This window comes from Meleagris gallopavo, chromosome 26 (assembly GCF_000146605.3).
Source record: "Meleagris gallopavo isolate NT-WF06-2002-E0010 breed Aviagen turkey brand Nicholas breeding stock chromosome 26, Turkey_5.1, whole genome shotgun sequence".
In the NCBI taxonomy this organism is placed as follows: domain Eukaryota; kingdom Metazoa; phylum Chordata; class Aves; order Galliformes; family Phasianidae; genus Meleagris; species Meleagris gallopavo.
Window position 1 is genome coordinate 4,397,070 of NC_015036.2, and position 15,841 is coordinate 4,412,910.

At 48.6% G+C, this 15,841-nt stretch overlaps 1 protein-coding gene across 1 annotated transcript; it reads right to left on the reverse strand.

Moving 5' to 3' along the window:
* Positions 1–15,392: 15,392 nt before the first annotated feature.
* Positions 15,393–15,840, reverse strand: TTC36 (tetratricopeptide repeat domain 36; the record flags this gene model as incomplete). Its single annotated transcript, XM_010723804.3, has 1 exon — positions 15,393–15,840. A coding segment is annotated over one exon (252 nt), but the record flags the coding sequence as incomplete, so codon positions are not given.
* Position 15,841: the final 1 nt, after the last annotated feature.

Sequence of the window (15,841 nt, forward strand, 5' to 3'; positions counted from 1 at the left end):
AAAAAAAAAAAAAAGAAACCCCTTCAGTACATAGAATTAAACTCCTATTTTTCTAGCAATGCAAAACCTCTGCCTCACAAATGATGTTCTTCAAATATCAGTGCTTGGTCACGTATTTGTGCACGTATTGCACGAAGCAATATCAGGAAGCAGTGATAGAAGCTAAGGGCGTTTGGCTTGAGTCAGTGCATGAGAAAACAGTGATCACAATCAGGAGATGGACTCAGCGATCCTCACAGGCCTCTTCCAACATGAGATATTCCATGATTCCATAACTGCGCTCTGCTGCAGTTTTCTTCTGGAAACATCTGACTTCTGCCACCACAGAGCTGCTTGGAAGCAGCACGGCCAGCGAAGGCCTCCAGCAGGTCTCTGCCACGAATGGGCCCTCTATTTTTAAACGTGAGAACACACCCTGTGTACATTTGCAGAAGCACTGCCTGAGACTCACACACAGCAGACTGCCAGTGCATGCAAAAGCAGATCGCACACGGCGTGGTCCCATGCTGACACCCAGACCCAGCATCTCACATCAAACCATGCTGTGGTTGCACTTAGGAATGCCGAGGGTGACATGGAATTACTCAGGATTCAACTGTTTTTAAGGTCTTTGCATCGGTACTTTACGAACATGAAAACAGATAAAGTCTGGTGATAAATGTCTAAAATGAGGAAGTTGCAAAAAAGGGCATAGATATCCACAGATAAAACAACGGGCAGTACTTTGGTGGCTGACCATCACCCATTTCCATTTATACCCACAGTCAGTAAACTTTTGATATTCGTTGCCATGCCTCCCAGTCCTGCCTTGACCAGTTCACCATCAAAGCAATAAGCTCAATGTCTTGGAGCCAACGAGACCCCTGCTAGCATGGAGCATCTCTGCCCCACGTCTGGGTGAGATTTCTCTTGTTCCTGGTGGCTACACATTGAGTCGTGTCCACAGACCAAAAGGTTCAAAGACAACACAGTTCTGCCACAATTCTGTGAGTACAGACAAAATAGAATCATAGAATCATCACAGAATGGCTTTGGATGGAGGAGACTTCCATCTCTGGCCATGGGCAGGGCTGCTCCCCACCAGTTCAGGCTGCCCAGAGTCCCTTCCCACCTGGCCTCGAGTGCCTGCGGGGATGGGGATGTTGCTGGGGATGCCTCCATAAGAGTAAGTTGTGTTTGACAGTCTGATCCTGAGCTTTACCTTGCAGGTTATGAATCAGGCACTCCCTCCCCTTATCTCCTTATTATTGCCTCATTCCCAGGACAGCAGTTGAGCTCATAAATAATTTTCTTCCAAAAAGTGGATTAATGCTGTTGACAGATACCCTTTTATATATATATATTTTAACAGGTGTCAATATTAGTGCTTTAATCCTGCCATACAATGGCAGAAGTATGAATACACAAACAGCAGCCTGGAATTTCAGAGAGCTCTGCGGTCTGCAAGCACAAACATTTGTCTTTGAGCATACAACAATGAACTTAATAAGAGGATCTCTATCTCGTAGTTCTGAATGAGTTTAAAAGATAACCACACTTAAGCCAAGGTTCCTTCTGAAATTTCCTCCATCATCCATCAGGAGAGGGAACAGAGATTGAGAAGCTGAGTCTCATTGGAGGCAGTAACGTCTGCCTGAACCAGGGTAGGTATTTCAGACTGCATATTTTATCTCTCACATCTTTGTTCTACTGCATGACGTTGTATGTGAGAATACAGAAAGGCGATCCAGGAGAGAAATCCACAGAGCACGAGGCCAGGATCCATCCCAGCAAACTGATGTAAGTCGTATCACCCAGCCTGGGAGCATCTCCACCTCTGGGAGCTCCTGCAAAGAACACCTGCAAACTCTCAAAACCTGTGTTTGGAATGCAAAGGGTGACTTCGGTCAATGAGACCAACCCCCAAAAAAGTCAAAAATGAAAAATAAAAGAAAGTTTCCCATTTTCAGCAGAAACTCTGAGGGTTACCAGGACAGCGTGAGTCACAGCAGGAGGGAGATCACAAACAACCCAAGCAGGGCCAGAGAGACCTGGGGTGAATTTTGTGTTAAATCTCGTCAAAACTCTCTGGGAAATGCCAGAGTTTACTCTATGCCCCACAGTGGGAAGGCCTAAAAGAAATGACAGACACGATTTCTGATGTCCTGATCCCAGACAGCATTACCAACTGGCACAGCCTGCTCCAACATCTTCGTGTGTCACAGATCCAGAGAAACGAACACAAAGATGCACTTATTTTGCTGAAACGTGTTGTCAGTACTCATCTGTTTGGTTGGTTTTCCTTGGGAGTGCTGCACAGCCATGCACAATGTCACCCCCTCATTAAGTGCATCCTTCAAACAGCCTCTGAGCAGCCCGTGGAGCTGCTGTGTCTCTGCTCATTGCCAGGGAGTTGGATTAAGTGATATTTGAGGGTCCCTTCCAACTCAAATGATTCTATGATTCTATGAACATCACCAATTTTTGTAGTACTATAAATAACAGTAAAGCAGCTATAGTACAATGAGCTCCACTTAAAGAAGTTCCGTAATATTTTTATTTTTCTACGTGAGCCTCACACCTCCCACTTGGCCCTCTGAAACAAGCTCTGATTCATACTTCAGTTTTAATAAGGAACAAATGAGGCATCCTCCATACACAGTTGGCAGCAGCATGAAGCCCTTGGGCAGTGTAAAACACCGTCACCCTCGTGACCTCTCACACAAGCTGAGGATCTGAACCTGGGACATTCCACTTCCACTCCATGGTCGCTGCATGTATTTTTTCACATTCAGAAATCGTAGAATGGTTTGGGTTGGAAGGGGGCTCAAAGGTGCCGCTCCCTGCAGTGCACAGGGACACCCACAGCTCCAGCAGTGCTCACAGCCCCAACAGCCTGACCTGGGCTGTCTGCAGGGACGGGGCACCACTGCCTCTCTGGGCAACCTGTGCCAGTGCCTCACCGCCCTCAGTGCCAAACCTTCTGCCTTACATCCACTCTAAACCTCCCCTCTTTGAGTTTGAAATCATTTCTCATTGGTCCTGCTGAGTGCCCCATACTGCTCACACCCAGCATCAGACAGAGAGGACAACATGAAAGCCCTCAGAACCTCTGCACGCAGGTGACCCTATTCCCCAGTGTCCTCAAGAGCATTCTGAGTTCAAGGCTAGGAATCATATTAAAAATAAATCTAAAAGTCGAGCCAGCACAAATTTTCTAACAGACTTCTCCAAGCTTGACTTGCAAGCTGCTTGCAGCAGGCGCAGCACTCGCCTGTCCCTGCCTCTCCCTTCCTGCTCCTCACTCACAAGTTCAGGTGTTTGTCTGCAGATGAGTTGCAGTCACGTTGAGCTTAAAAGTTTCCGGCGCTGAGTCAGGCAGTGGGAACGACAGCAGCCAACACTCTGAGCTCGTGTGATGCAAGCCAACTGTGGTCAGAGTTTGTCCTCTTGGTAGAGGACAAAGAGCAGCGATGGTCCTATGGGCACTGTGCACCAATGCACACAGAAATGCTCGCTTTGCAGCAAGAAAAGGGAAGGAACAAGGCACCTTTTAACTTTTCCACCTACAGTAAGTAGCGCCAGCCCTGGGTCTTGATGGTTTTCAGGGTTTGTGCACCAACATGAAGAAAACCACCCGTCCGATCCACCCCCCAAAATCAACCTGAAAACGGGCAGAAATCTGAAGATCTCAAATGATTCACCAAGGGAAAAGTACAAGCAAGAATACCATTGCATGTTACTCACATGGGTCGCATGACTGGCTCTGGAAGCTGCAGGGTGAGGCTGTGAGGAAGGATGGGGTTTCTGCAGCTCTGAAGGCAGTGCAGCAGAAGGGCTCATTCCATTGGAGTCCCAGCACAGTGGTCCTGCATAACAGCCAGAAACAGGCTACAGTGAGGGCTTGGGTCCCTTTTCTGAGTCTCCTGTGACAGCATTTCTTTACAGGAACATGTAATTAACAACCTCACTTTCCTCTCACTGAAGCAAAACTGAAGCTCTGCAGATGAACAAGGAAGGCTTTGTGTAATGTGAAAACAGTGATACTTCTTATGACCAATACTCGCCATTTGTAAAGCTGTTCTCACTCAAAATTTGCCTAACTGTTGATATGGATTTCAGATGAAACTCGCTTTCTGAGAGCCTCTCATTTGACTGGATTGCAAGTCCTAGAAAGGCATCGTGCTTTGAGCTCACACAGTGCAAGCAACACCCAAATACAACTACCAATGGCTCAAAAAGCCATGGCTCCAACCAAGCCAAGCTCAGTAGAGCAAACCAGAGGCTTCACCACCTCTTCTGCCATTGAGATGTTGGCCCAGGCTTGCCACAGTGTTCAAACCAACAGTTTTGAGCTGGTGGTAGATATTCTGCCACCTGCAGATCAGACCTTGTGCCAGAAACCACACCGTGGGGCTGCCTCTAGCTGGTTCATTCTGAGCCTGAGCCCTGCCCCTGTTACCTAGGCAAAAACTTGAGCCCAAATTGTGTCACAAGGAAAGTCAAACTGCCGGTGTGTGGTCCCATCTGGAAACCATTCACACTGAGAGCTCTCCCTGAGCACATTTGGCCCTGGAGTTTCACCAAGAAACAGGACTCAGCAGCTCCACAGCATCCTCAGCCCGAAACCTGCGGTGTTCAGCTGCAGAGGAGTGGGCAGAGAGCTGCAGAGAACAACGGGATCATGGCAAGATGTCAATCTGCACAGAAGTTCCCACTGCATCATTCAGCACATACTTTTCTGAGGCCTCCTTGGAACACCTGGAAAAGCCCCAGGCAAGGTGCAATTCACTTGCAGATTCCACCCCAGCTCGCCACTAAGGAGATTGACCCAGCCTGGTTTAGGGGAGCCATTAGGAAGTCTAAGGAAAAATAATTGGAGAAGTTTTCTAGGGGAGGGGGGTCTTATCCACGTCCCCCATAGATTGGCATCTGGCTCAGTTCCATACTGTGCTTTTGAACAGGCTTTTTTCACTATCTTATTCAGCCTTTGGCTGTGCTTTTTCCCTTGAGAGCTTCTATCAGGGCTTAATTACACCTTTAATAATCAAGTTAATAATTCATTGGCAAAATTTCCCCCTCTTCTTTGCTGGCTGCTGGTTTTGTAGAAGGCCTTTCAAGCCTGTCTCCACTTGACTAACTGAAAGCAGCACTTACCAGCCTGTTCTCATCACCAAAGCACAGGTGGAGCAGTGTCACCTGCCTCCAGAGACACCGATGGGCGTTGGGATAGAATCATAGAATGGCTTGGGCTGGAAACATTGATCCCGCTCTGTGAGCATTGAACCCAGTTTAGACAAGGAGATGGGTTACATCTCCCTTTGGCCCTCGTGCTTAAGAGAGTCTGCAAGCTTTACAGACTGATTTTATATCCACATGAAGGGGAAAAAAAAACTAAACACGTCCCATCTCTGGTTCCTGGTCAGGCCATGCTGGGGGTCAGTTTGCAAAGCAGCACCGTGGGGTTCAGAGGGAGAATCTATGCTGGTTCTGATCAGAAAGAATGGGAAAACCAAAAACAAACTCAAAAAAAGATAAACCACCCAGCCAAAACAGCACCTGGACTAAAAGGCAGAATTAAAGCTTGGTAAAGTGGAAGCATCATTGTCTGCCGTAAAGACACGCGTGCTGCTGACAGCTCTGTGCTGGGAGGGAAGCGATGAACGCCGACTGTGGTCAGCAGGAACAGAAGAAATGGCACTTTCTGGTTGGAATCAGCCTATAGCAGAGAGGCTGGAACTAGATGATGTTAAAGGTCCCTTCCAACTCAAACCATCGTGTGATTCCATGATCCGAGAGGCCCCTTCCAACTCAAGCCATTCTACGACACTCTGGTGACTGCCACTGGAGCAACAAGCAGGGTCTGTTCTAAAGTGAAATGCTACTCTGGGATTGGCTGCTGGAATTCTTCCTGCACCCTGCAGGACCTGTGTTTGGGTAAGAAAGGAGAATCCCACTGCCACAGGTGATGGTGGCACACGCTGTGTCCCCTCTGTCACCCATCCGCTGGGCGAAGCTGCCACCTGCCGGCCCTCACCCACACCCTTCATCCAACCCTCATCAAAATGGAGATCTGAAAGCACAGCAGATGTCCAAACACATCAGCACGAGCCATGGGAGCAACACACCAGCAGCACCCAATGGCGGGTTGAAGGAGAAATGCTCAATCCAGACGTTGGCATTCAAAACACAGCCCTGACAGCTGTCTAAACATCAGTGCTACGTAATTCTGAGTGCAGAATTATGGGATGTTTCCTTCCATTCCAGATGCACAAAACGTGTTTCATTAGTACTGTCTGCTCCCTGGAAACAGAGGGACTTTCCTTAGTCCTTCCAGCAGCCTTATCTTCTCTTCCAGTGAGTAAAGTTCTCACTGTGTGATATTCTATTGCATGAAATGCAGGTGCAGAAACCAGCCCTTACTGTACCCCATGGTTCTCATGAAATACCGACAGCTGCACTTGAGTTTCCAGTTGATCCTCTCCATCGTTTCTCATTCGCTTACCAGTCGTCGCTTTTGCACTCACTGCTTACACAGCTTATGTCCCACACTATTTCACTTCCACGTGCTCTGAGCCAGGCACAGATCCGTGCTGGACGTTGGCCATGAGAGCAACTCAGCCCTCAGGAGCCCTCACCCAAAACAGCAGGATTCACATAGAGCAGAGAAGGACCAACTGTGGGATTCTCCTCCTTCTGTCTCCCTATGCTCTGCAGTGCATCAGACTTCACGGCAGGAATACAAGAAAAGGCAAAACATGCTCTCACAAGTGGAAATAACATCTGGATTCACTAAAACTCTTGTTTTTTTCTTCAAAACTCCAAGCATTTGGGTCACATTAGAGTTCCACATCCATTAAAAACACCTGACCTCAACCAGCACGCAGATACCCTTATTCCTCATTGTATTATGCCCACTTCTGCACCTAAAACCAAACATTACATCAAATATGAAGAGTCCATTGTGGTTTTGTTACTTTTTTTTTTTCCTCCAGACTAGACCAGGCCAGGTGATTTCCAAAGAAAGAATTTTAAGTCTCTTTTATGTTTACAGAAGAATCGAATTTTCATACCGCGCGGTTTGGATTACACATTAAACTGTAATAATTATTTATCCCCTTACAATCGCAGCGCCGAGAGCACACAGCCTGGGTCTCTTGGAGTTTAAGTGCATCGCCCAGCAGCGTGCCAAGCCAGGTGAATAAATTCAGAGCTTTCAGGACAGGGCTGCCAATGGCAGACATGAAGGCTATGGGAAACACTCAGCCATAGATCACACTTTCTACGCCTGTCTTCCTCCCCACTCCTGGCCAAAACCTCGAGCAGCAACAAGAGGTGAAAATTTGGCTCTCCTTCCAACACTCCATTTTCCCATTTATCTCCACCAAAATCCCCGACAAGAAAAAACACAAAAATTAGCTGGAATCAGACTGAAGCATGAGCTTCGTATACTTGGAATGGAATGAATTTTCTCAGCCTTTTGAAGCCACTGCCTCAGCACAGGGCACGAACCTGCCGGAGGTCCTTAAGGTTCCCCAGTACTTGCCCAATATTTTCTGTTTTATCTGATAACATCAGAGAAAAATGAAACAAATCGGATCATACTGTTCCAATTATGAGTCGCTACAGTGAGGCAAAGCTGGACTTTCCCAGCTAAACATCTCAATATTGTGAAAATATTCTGACTCAATTATTCTAATTTGTTCCTTCTAACATCTGAAAGACACATCTGAAACAAAAGAAGAAACACTCATAAAATTAACCGAGAGGCTCAATGTTTTTATGAAGGGAAAAGCATTGTTTTCAGTTTCGCTTGCAAGCTGTGCCGATGCTCAGTTAGTCAGAATTAAAGCGTCGTCTGAAGAAATGGGGCATTGCAGCCCTGCAAGGGAGGCGTAAAGGCTCGGAGCACAGCACTGAATCCTGCCCTGTCGTTAAGTCACTGGATGTTCAGAAACGACACCAACTTTTTGATTGCGTATATCATAAAACAGCAGCACCACATCACAGCCAACCACAGGTAGGATGCCCAGGGATGGGACCTTACACCTCCCTGGTTGGGGCAGATGATCTTTTGCACCATTTGTCACCTCTTGCCTCCGATGTGTGAAACTTCTCTTGGGCATCAGCTGTGAAATGAGTGGAGACTTTTGCTGTTTCTGCTGGGGAATAGAGCTCAATCTCCAATAACACCAATGCTGGCCCCAGGGCCACACAAAGTCATTTATTCTAGAGATTTTGCCAGAGCACGCATCACCTCAGCAGATGAGAACCTCACCGGTTAATTAACACAAAATTAGCGAAGTGTACTCGTGCCCTGTGCTTTCCAGGAAATCTGTCCACTGGGAGACTTTTGCTTCAGGAATTACCAAAGCACGAATGGCTGCAGCAAAGTGTGCAGAGCGCTCTGCGTAATCTGCGGGCACTGAAAGCCAAAACAAACCCAACTGCTGACAACAGAACATAAGAAGGGGGAAGGAGAGGAGGCCAGGAAGGGCCGAGTTCACAGCAGAGTGCAGCACAGTTCCTCCTTCTCCATCTGGCCTCACTTGTGGGGAGCACCTCACCTCCGTCCCCATCCCTGATGTCTTCAAGGCTTGGTGAAGATGGATCCCAATGCCACGGCCTGATGCTTCTGGGACAGATCCTCTTGCATTCCACCTGGACAGAAGGCAGCTGGGATGGGACTCAGCATGTTTTATGGGGAGCACTGCCTTTTTCTGACCCTGAAATCACAGCTCTCTGTTGTTGACCCGTGCTGAAATGGCCTCTTGTCCTGCAGGAAGAGTAAGGTTGGCAGATTTACTCCTGAGAGGTTGAGCAACTCGCTGAGAAGTGGGTGAAAGCAGGAGCAAGGGAAAGGCCTCTGGCGGTGCTTCATCACCGGCTCACAGGTATTGAAATTTGTTGTTGTTTTTCCTTCCTGACTCTTCTGGTTTATTTGGAAATTTGTGACATTTATCTTAAAGATCCCATGCCTGCAATCAAGTAGTTGAGCATGTCTTCATTTAATTAAAGAAGGCCAATCCCTGAGACTTCAAGTGTGAAGAACTTGCAAACGTGAGCTGAGTACATTTAAGATTCAGAAATAGACTACAAGGGGAATAAAGTTTTATAAGAAAGGGCTTTCAGCAGCACGCAGAACTTCACGTGGCATCATCCCTCCTCTGCTGGGTTTCTCTCAGGACTGAGGTATGAGCTCACCCACTGCCCTGAAGCACAGCGAGGTCTAAACAGCATCCCCAGGAATGCAAAGGTTCAGAGCTCAGAGTAGAGTCTGAAGGTTACAGCCTTGACATTTGAAGGAACAGCAGGCTTTGGAATGAAGCAGTTTGATGGTATCATATATACTTTGTTTTCAGACTTGTAAACTGAGAGCAGAAGTTATCCTATTGAGCAATACACATGGAATGGTCCATGCTTTTGTTAAGGGCTTCTCTCCCTGGGAAGAACAAACACAGCAGCCCATGTGAGCTGCAGCCCTGAGGAATTGTTGCTCCCTGTGCTCCTGATTATATCAGCTGCCATTTCAGCTGGCTGTAAAAATACAGTTTGTCCCAGGGGAAAGCAGTATGCACAAAAGCTATGGAGTGCGATGGGGTGTCAGATGAAGCCCTCTGTTACTGAGGGTTGTAGTGTCACTCCAGTGCCTCACTGACCCGAACAGCTCAAGTGTTAGCAGAAAAACATCTGCCTTTTGAGGTCTGCATGCCAGCACACTATGTGCCCTCAACAGAGAGGGCACAAGCCACACGAACATCAATTCAAAGTACCTCCAAGTGGTCACTGCCCCTTAGGACTCAGGCTATACTGCTTTCAAGGGAGAAAGAATTGTTCTGCCATCAAAACTCCATCAAAACTGGAGCGTTGTTTCCATGTCACTCTTCAAAACTCAGTCATGCAATGGAATGAGACAGTGGTCATTGGCCATACCTTGGGTAGCTCCCGTTGCTCAGCAATGTTGTCAGGGCTGGGGAAAGCCATTTCTCACTGCACATACAGGAGCCAAATCCAAACCTCATCTGTCCCTCTCAAGCAGTCTCTATGCTAACACAATGGTTTGTTGCTAATAATTTAGGTCTTAATAAGCCCCACGGAGAACACTAGCCTTGTGTGACTGGGTGCTCTGCGTACACGTCAAGAAAATGGATTTCCGTGCCAAAGAATTTACAGCTTAATCCAAGAAATGGGTGACAAAAAGGCACAGTTCTCATCTCCACTTTACAGGCAGGGGGTCAGGCAAATTAAAACGTGCACCCACACCCTTTACAGCCATCAAAGGGATCCAGCTGTGACTTGGTGCGAACCATCCCAGCCCTGCACAGAGCTCTACCTCAACTCATAACCCATCACAAGCATGACATCCTTGGTACATCCAATGGCAAGAGAGGAAAAAGGGCACCTGAGCTGGAAAAGGACGTTGACAATCGATGGCAGTGCTCTCAGGGCTGCTGTCCCCTGCGGAGCTGCAGGCAGCACGCGTCCCCTCCTGCTTTGCACAGGTGTGAGGTTTGCACCATCGCTTCGGTTCCCCATTTGGCTCTGACTTTTTTGTTCTGGAATTATTGGAATGATAACAAAGGGACTGCGTATTTAATCTGCCAATTGGCACTTCTTTCACCCAGTAAATATTTAATTCCTTTTTTTGGTAAGACCGCCTCACTCGAGCTGTGCTTCCATTAACCTCTTGACCCTGGATAAAGAGGCTCAAACTCCAAGCAACACCTGCATTTTTGCATTTCCCCATTTCCCTACACAAACTCACCCCCAGGCAGCTACATGCCCCAAAAAGCTGCGCCATCTTCCCCCCTCTGTCCCCTGACGTGAGGTGCATTTCTGGGCAACGTGTGATGCGCTGCACCGCAGCAAAGCAACACTCATGGAATCATAGAACTACAGAATGGCCTGGGTCGAAAAGGAGCACAGTGCTCATCCAGCTCCAACCCCCTGCTGTGTGCAGGTCACCAACCAGCAGCCCAGGCTGCCCAGAGCCACATCCAGCCTGGCCTTGAGTGCCTGCAGGGATGGGGCATCCACAGCCTCCTTGGGCAACCTGTTCCAGTGCCTCACCACCCTCTGGGTGAAAAACTTCCTCCTCATATCCAACCTAAACTTCCCCTGTCTCAGTTTAAAACCATTCCCCTTGTCCTATCACCATCCATCCTCACAAACAGCCGTTACCCCTTCTATTTATATGCTCCATTCAAGTACCACAAGGCCACAATGAGGTCTCCCTGGAGCCTTCTCTTTTCTAAGCTAAACAAGCCCAGTTCCCTCAACCTTTCCTCATAGAAGAGCTGCTCCAGCTCATCTTAGCTGCCCTCCTCTGGACCATGCTGTGTGTTGGCTCAGTAGCAGACCTTCCAGCTCAGTGTGTTCTGATGGGAGATGCACAATTTATAGTGAAAGATTAGCTCAATCAAGGGGAAGACAGCAGTGCTTTCATGGGAACTTACCACCCGGGAATGAAAAATAAACGTGGCAATAAACCAACCCAAACAATCCCCGCGTTAAACTGGTTCAGTCTGAGAGTCCCATCCTCTACAGCAGGCACAACACTCACATACTGATTCATGACTCAAGAACAAACAGAGCAAGAACAATCCAAAGTAATTATCACCTACCGCTAATGAATATATGTCTGTAAATGAGACCTACACAAGCATAGCACTCTTCCCATTTGCCCTCTTCAACAAATTCTCCCTTATACTTTCCCATTTCTTTTCATGTTTCTCTTCTACATCCCCATTTCCTGCAATTTAGTGCCTGAGCTTAGGAGGAAATGAAGGTTTGGTTATTCGAGTTGCACACTCACAACTTGTCACCCATCCTGCTGCAGTGGAACTGAACGCAGCTGGATGTCTCTCAGATCTGTTGGCTACTAAGGTGCACTTCCTTATTTTCAGATAAATACCAGATGTCACAATTATTAAAGCAAAGCCAAGAGTAAATACTACACACAACCCTGAGCAAATAAAGCAGTGCAATCATCTCCGTGCAGTTTCCCAGACCTGTTTTTCAGGGTTCTGCTCTTATTCATTGTGTTATTGTCCAGAGATTAGCATAGCAGTGTCTGGGTCACATTTCACCATGAGGTGTTGACTTTGGGCATCCCGAGTTCAGTTCTACAGAACCTTTTCTGCTGCAGCCACGCTGGGACGGCATCACCTGCCCCCAGTGCTGAACAGATTGGGTGAAGCCCATTGGAAATGCAATGTAACTTCTGTTATGGGAAAGGGACCGGGAAACCTGACCCCAATTTACCACCTATTGTTGTCTGCCACTCTCACCAGTTTTGTTCAGAAGGGAAAAATGGACTTCAGGCCTTTATTTGCTTATCTCCACTTGAGGCATTGCTTTTAATGATTAACCTTAAAGAAGTCGATTGTTACAGAGCTAATTTGCAGTTAATAGGAGAACATTCGCTGTTTGGGCCATCTTAGTTCTGGTTTGGTTCAGCTGCTCTACTGCAGAATGACAAATGGGCAAAGCATTATGGAACACAGTTAACGGGGAGTTTTGGGGTGGGTTTCTTCACCCACACATGCCCTGTATTAAATATATATTGATAGGACAAGGGGAAATGGCTTCCAACTGGAACAAGGGGGATTTATTTACAGTGGATGTAAGGCAGAAGGTTTGGCACTGAGGGCAGTGGTGCCCCGTCCCTGCAGACAGCCCAGGTCAGGCCGTTGGGGCTGTGAGCACTGCTGGAGCTGTGGGTGTCCCTGTGCACTGCAGGGAGCGGCACCAGGCGGCCTTTGAGCTCCCTTCCAACCCAAACCACCCCATGACTCTACCTGCATGAAAATTTCATAGGTAACAAATATTTCCATTCTAACATTTTCTCACATCACCAGTGGAGAATCACCACATCGCTGCATTCAGAACCAGCTCGGTGCATTCAGTTCCTGAGGTTTTGCACATCTCCAAAAAGCAAACGCAGAGATGAGGTGCTGAGATCACTGAGATGCTGTTTGATGTGAAAGCTGATGCATCGAGGAACTTCGTGGAAGAACATTCAATTGCCACAAGGAAAGAAGTGTGAAGGCCCCAATACAAATAGCACTCTGTCCTTAATGTTAAGCTTGCACTTAATTTCCCGACTTAAGTGCTTTGCTGAATTCCTGCCAGGAAAGGCAGAGCAGAAATACTACAAGAGAAAACACGACAAGGAGCAGCCACGTATCCCAGATTGATGCCCTCCTCTGGATCACCAACAAGCCTGACACGGAGAATAAGCAGAAAGCAAGTCTTAAGCAGAAAACAACCAACCAAGCAGCTTATTATTAAGCATTTTAGAAGCACGATAGGACCAGAAGAAAGGATTCGCAAACAGAAAGATGAATGAATGAAAGCCATCTGAAAAGTTTGCATGTGCGAGCTCAGTTTCATGTGCAGTAACTCAGTTCTCAACGCATGCAAGAAAGCACTTTAAGGAGCAACATATGGCTGTGGCTGTCAGGGACAGGGCTGAGACAACAGGAGAGGCAGAGTTATGAAAGAGATGGAGAATCTGAGCCTTGTGCCTGGCTGCCAGCCACGTCGTCGTATTTTAACAGCTAAGCAAGTAAATGATCCTTTGAAAAGAAGGCTGTAAATAGAGAAGATGGCTCGAGTACCCAGCGTCAAAAAGGTGTGTTTGCAGCTCTGGCTCGTGGATGCAGAACGTTAACCCTGACTGTGCTCCATAAATGCAATGAGTTTAAGCCAAGGGTTTTGCATGGGCCAAGTAAAACAATGCTACTCTTGTCACATTCATAGATCATAGGATCATCTCACTTGGAAGGCGTCCTTAAAGCTCACCTCTTCCAGCTGCCCAACAGGGACATCGCTGAGGCATAGCACGAAACAAACTGGGGAACAAAGGCAAGCCCTCAGACATCCTAATGCTTTCAAGAGGAGATCTGGAAACCCTGTTCTGTACACCCCCGTGTGCCTTGAGAGAAACACTGCTGCTCCTCACCCATCTCTTTGCTGTCCGGTTGGTTTTGGGAGCTGATTTATTTTACTCTTGTTTGCTAGGGAGGGTTTCCTTCGGTCTGATTCACAGCACCATCTCGTGGCACGAGTTGGGATGTCACAAACAGGATTTCCTATTTCTCACCATTATTCTTCCACCATCAGTTGGGGCTGAAGCTGAGGGTGTGCACATTTCTGGGGGTCTGAGCTGAAGGGGTACACAATAATGCCAATAATAAGTGTCTAAAAGCTCAGATCTCAGTAGAGGGAAAATGGAAGAGTGCTCTGCTCTGACTCCCCACCCCACACAGTTCTGAAGTGTAAAAAGCACAGTGAATCTGACCAGAACACAAAATTCCTGGGTAAGAAATGGATGAAACCCACCCTGAGCTGCAGATTGGCCTGAACAAAACACAGCAAGTTTTCCCTATACGGATATACAACCTGTTGGCATCCCTGCCCAACGCATCATTGGTGCCTGCAAACATGGAACAGTTTTGGAGAGCTCCTTATCAGCCCATCACAGCCACCTGTGAGCTGGGACCATCGCTCTCCAAAGCCTGTTTTAATTATCAGCTGCACTTAATGGGCTTCAGAGTGCAGATCCACACTCTGTGGCTCCTGACATTTCACCTTGGCAAAGAAAGCAGGAATGAACATACAGAAGATCTGGCTCTGCACCCAGCCCCTGTGGCACCCACCTGAGAAGCAGAACTGACCCAGAAGGGCATGGAGATGTTGGTGGGCATCCAGCTGAAAGAATTCGGAGGTATCGTGGCTGCTATGTGCTCATCCTGGAGCACACACATGATGCTGGTGGGCGCCAGCACAGAGAGCACCAGGAGGAACCCAGGGTCACCCGCTCCCTGGCAATGGGCATCTGGCTTACCTGGGTAAAGTGGAGGCACAGAGGTGCCTGGAGCTGCTCTCTGGTCCTTGCTCTTGTCCTCCTGCAGCACGCACACTGCCCTTCAGTGGAGGAGACTGCATCTCCACCATGGTGCATCAGAGCCAAGGGCTCATCACCACACCAGGGTTTCACTTGGTGGGCCAGAGCCAAGCAGCAGGCAGGCAAGGGCAGCCTCTGGCAGCAGGTGGAGTGGAACATGGGGACATCCCCGAACAGTCCCTGTCACCCCAGCATGCAGCATGGCCGGAGCACGCAGCCAGGCCACATCTTACCTGGAGCATCACCCCTGCGTCCTACCCACCCTATGGGGCAGCTGTGCACAGAAACCTGGCCCCAAGCACCCTTTCACCGTGGGTGCTGTCACCGAGCAGGACCTGCCCTCAGAAGCACTTGTGGTCTTGGGGTCGGTCCTCCTGCACCCTGGCTGCAGCGCAGCGCTCAGGGCGCTCAGGAAGAGGACAGACATCCTCACAGCCCCATTTCTGCGCTTCCACACTCAGTGTGGCTGGAAGCAATGCTACAACCACCCATAACACCACGACCAGAGCCCTGCTGGGCCGCCAGGGAGGTTTATTTGTGATGGAACAGAGCCACGACAAAGCTGAGGTGCAGGAAGCTTTCCCCGTGGCGGCTCTGGACGACGAGCAGCTGCGTGCTGCCGCCTCCTCTAAACCTTCAGAGTCCTTCCAAGCACAGCTGTGCCCCTGAGCTTCAGTCAGGACGGGGGTCCGGCGGCCTCAGTCACTGCCGACCACATCGGGGTTGCGCAGCCGCCCCAGCATCTCGCTCAGCATTTGGTTGCAGAGGGCCGAGTAGGGGTTGAGCAGCACCAACTGCTGCCGTGCGAAGGCGCTGCCAAGCCGTGCCGCCTGTTGGAAGTCCCGCCGGGCGTCGTCCTCACGGCCCTGCAGCCGATGGATCAGCCCACGCTGCACCAGGCTTTGGCACACGGCTCGGCCGCAGCCCCGGCCCAGGCGGACGGCGGCATCC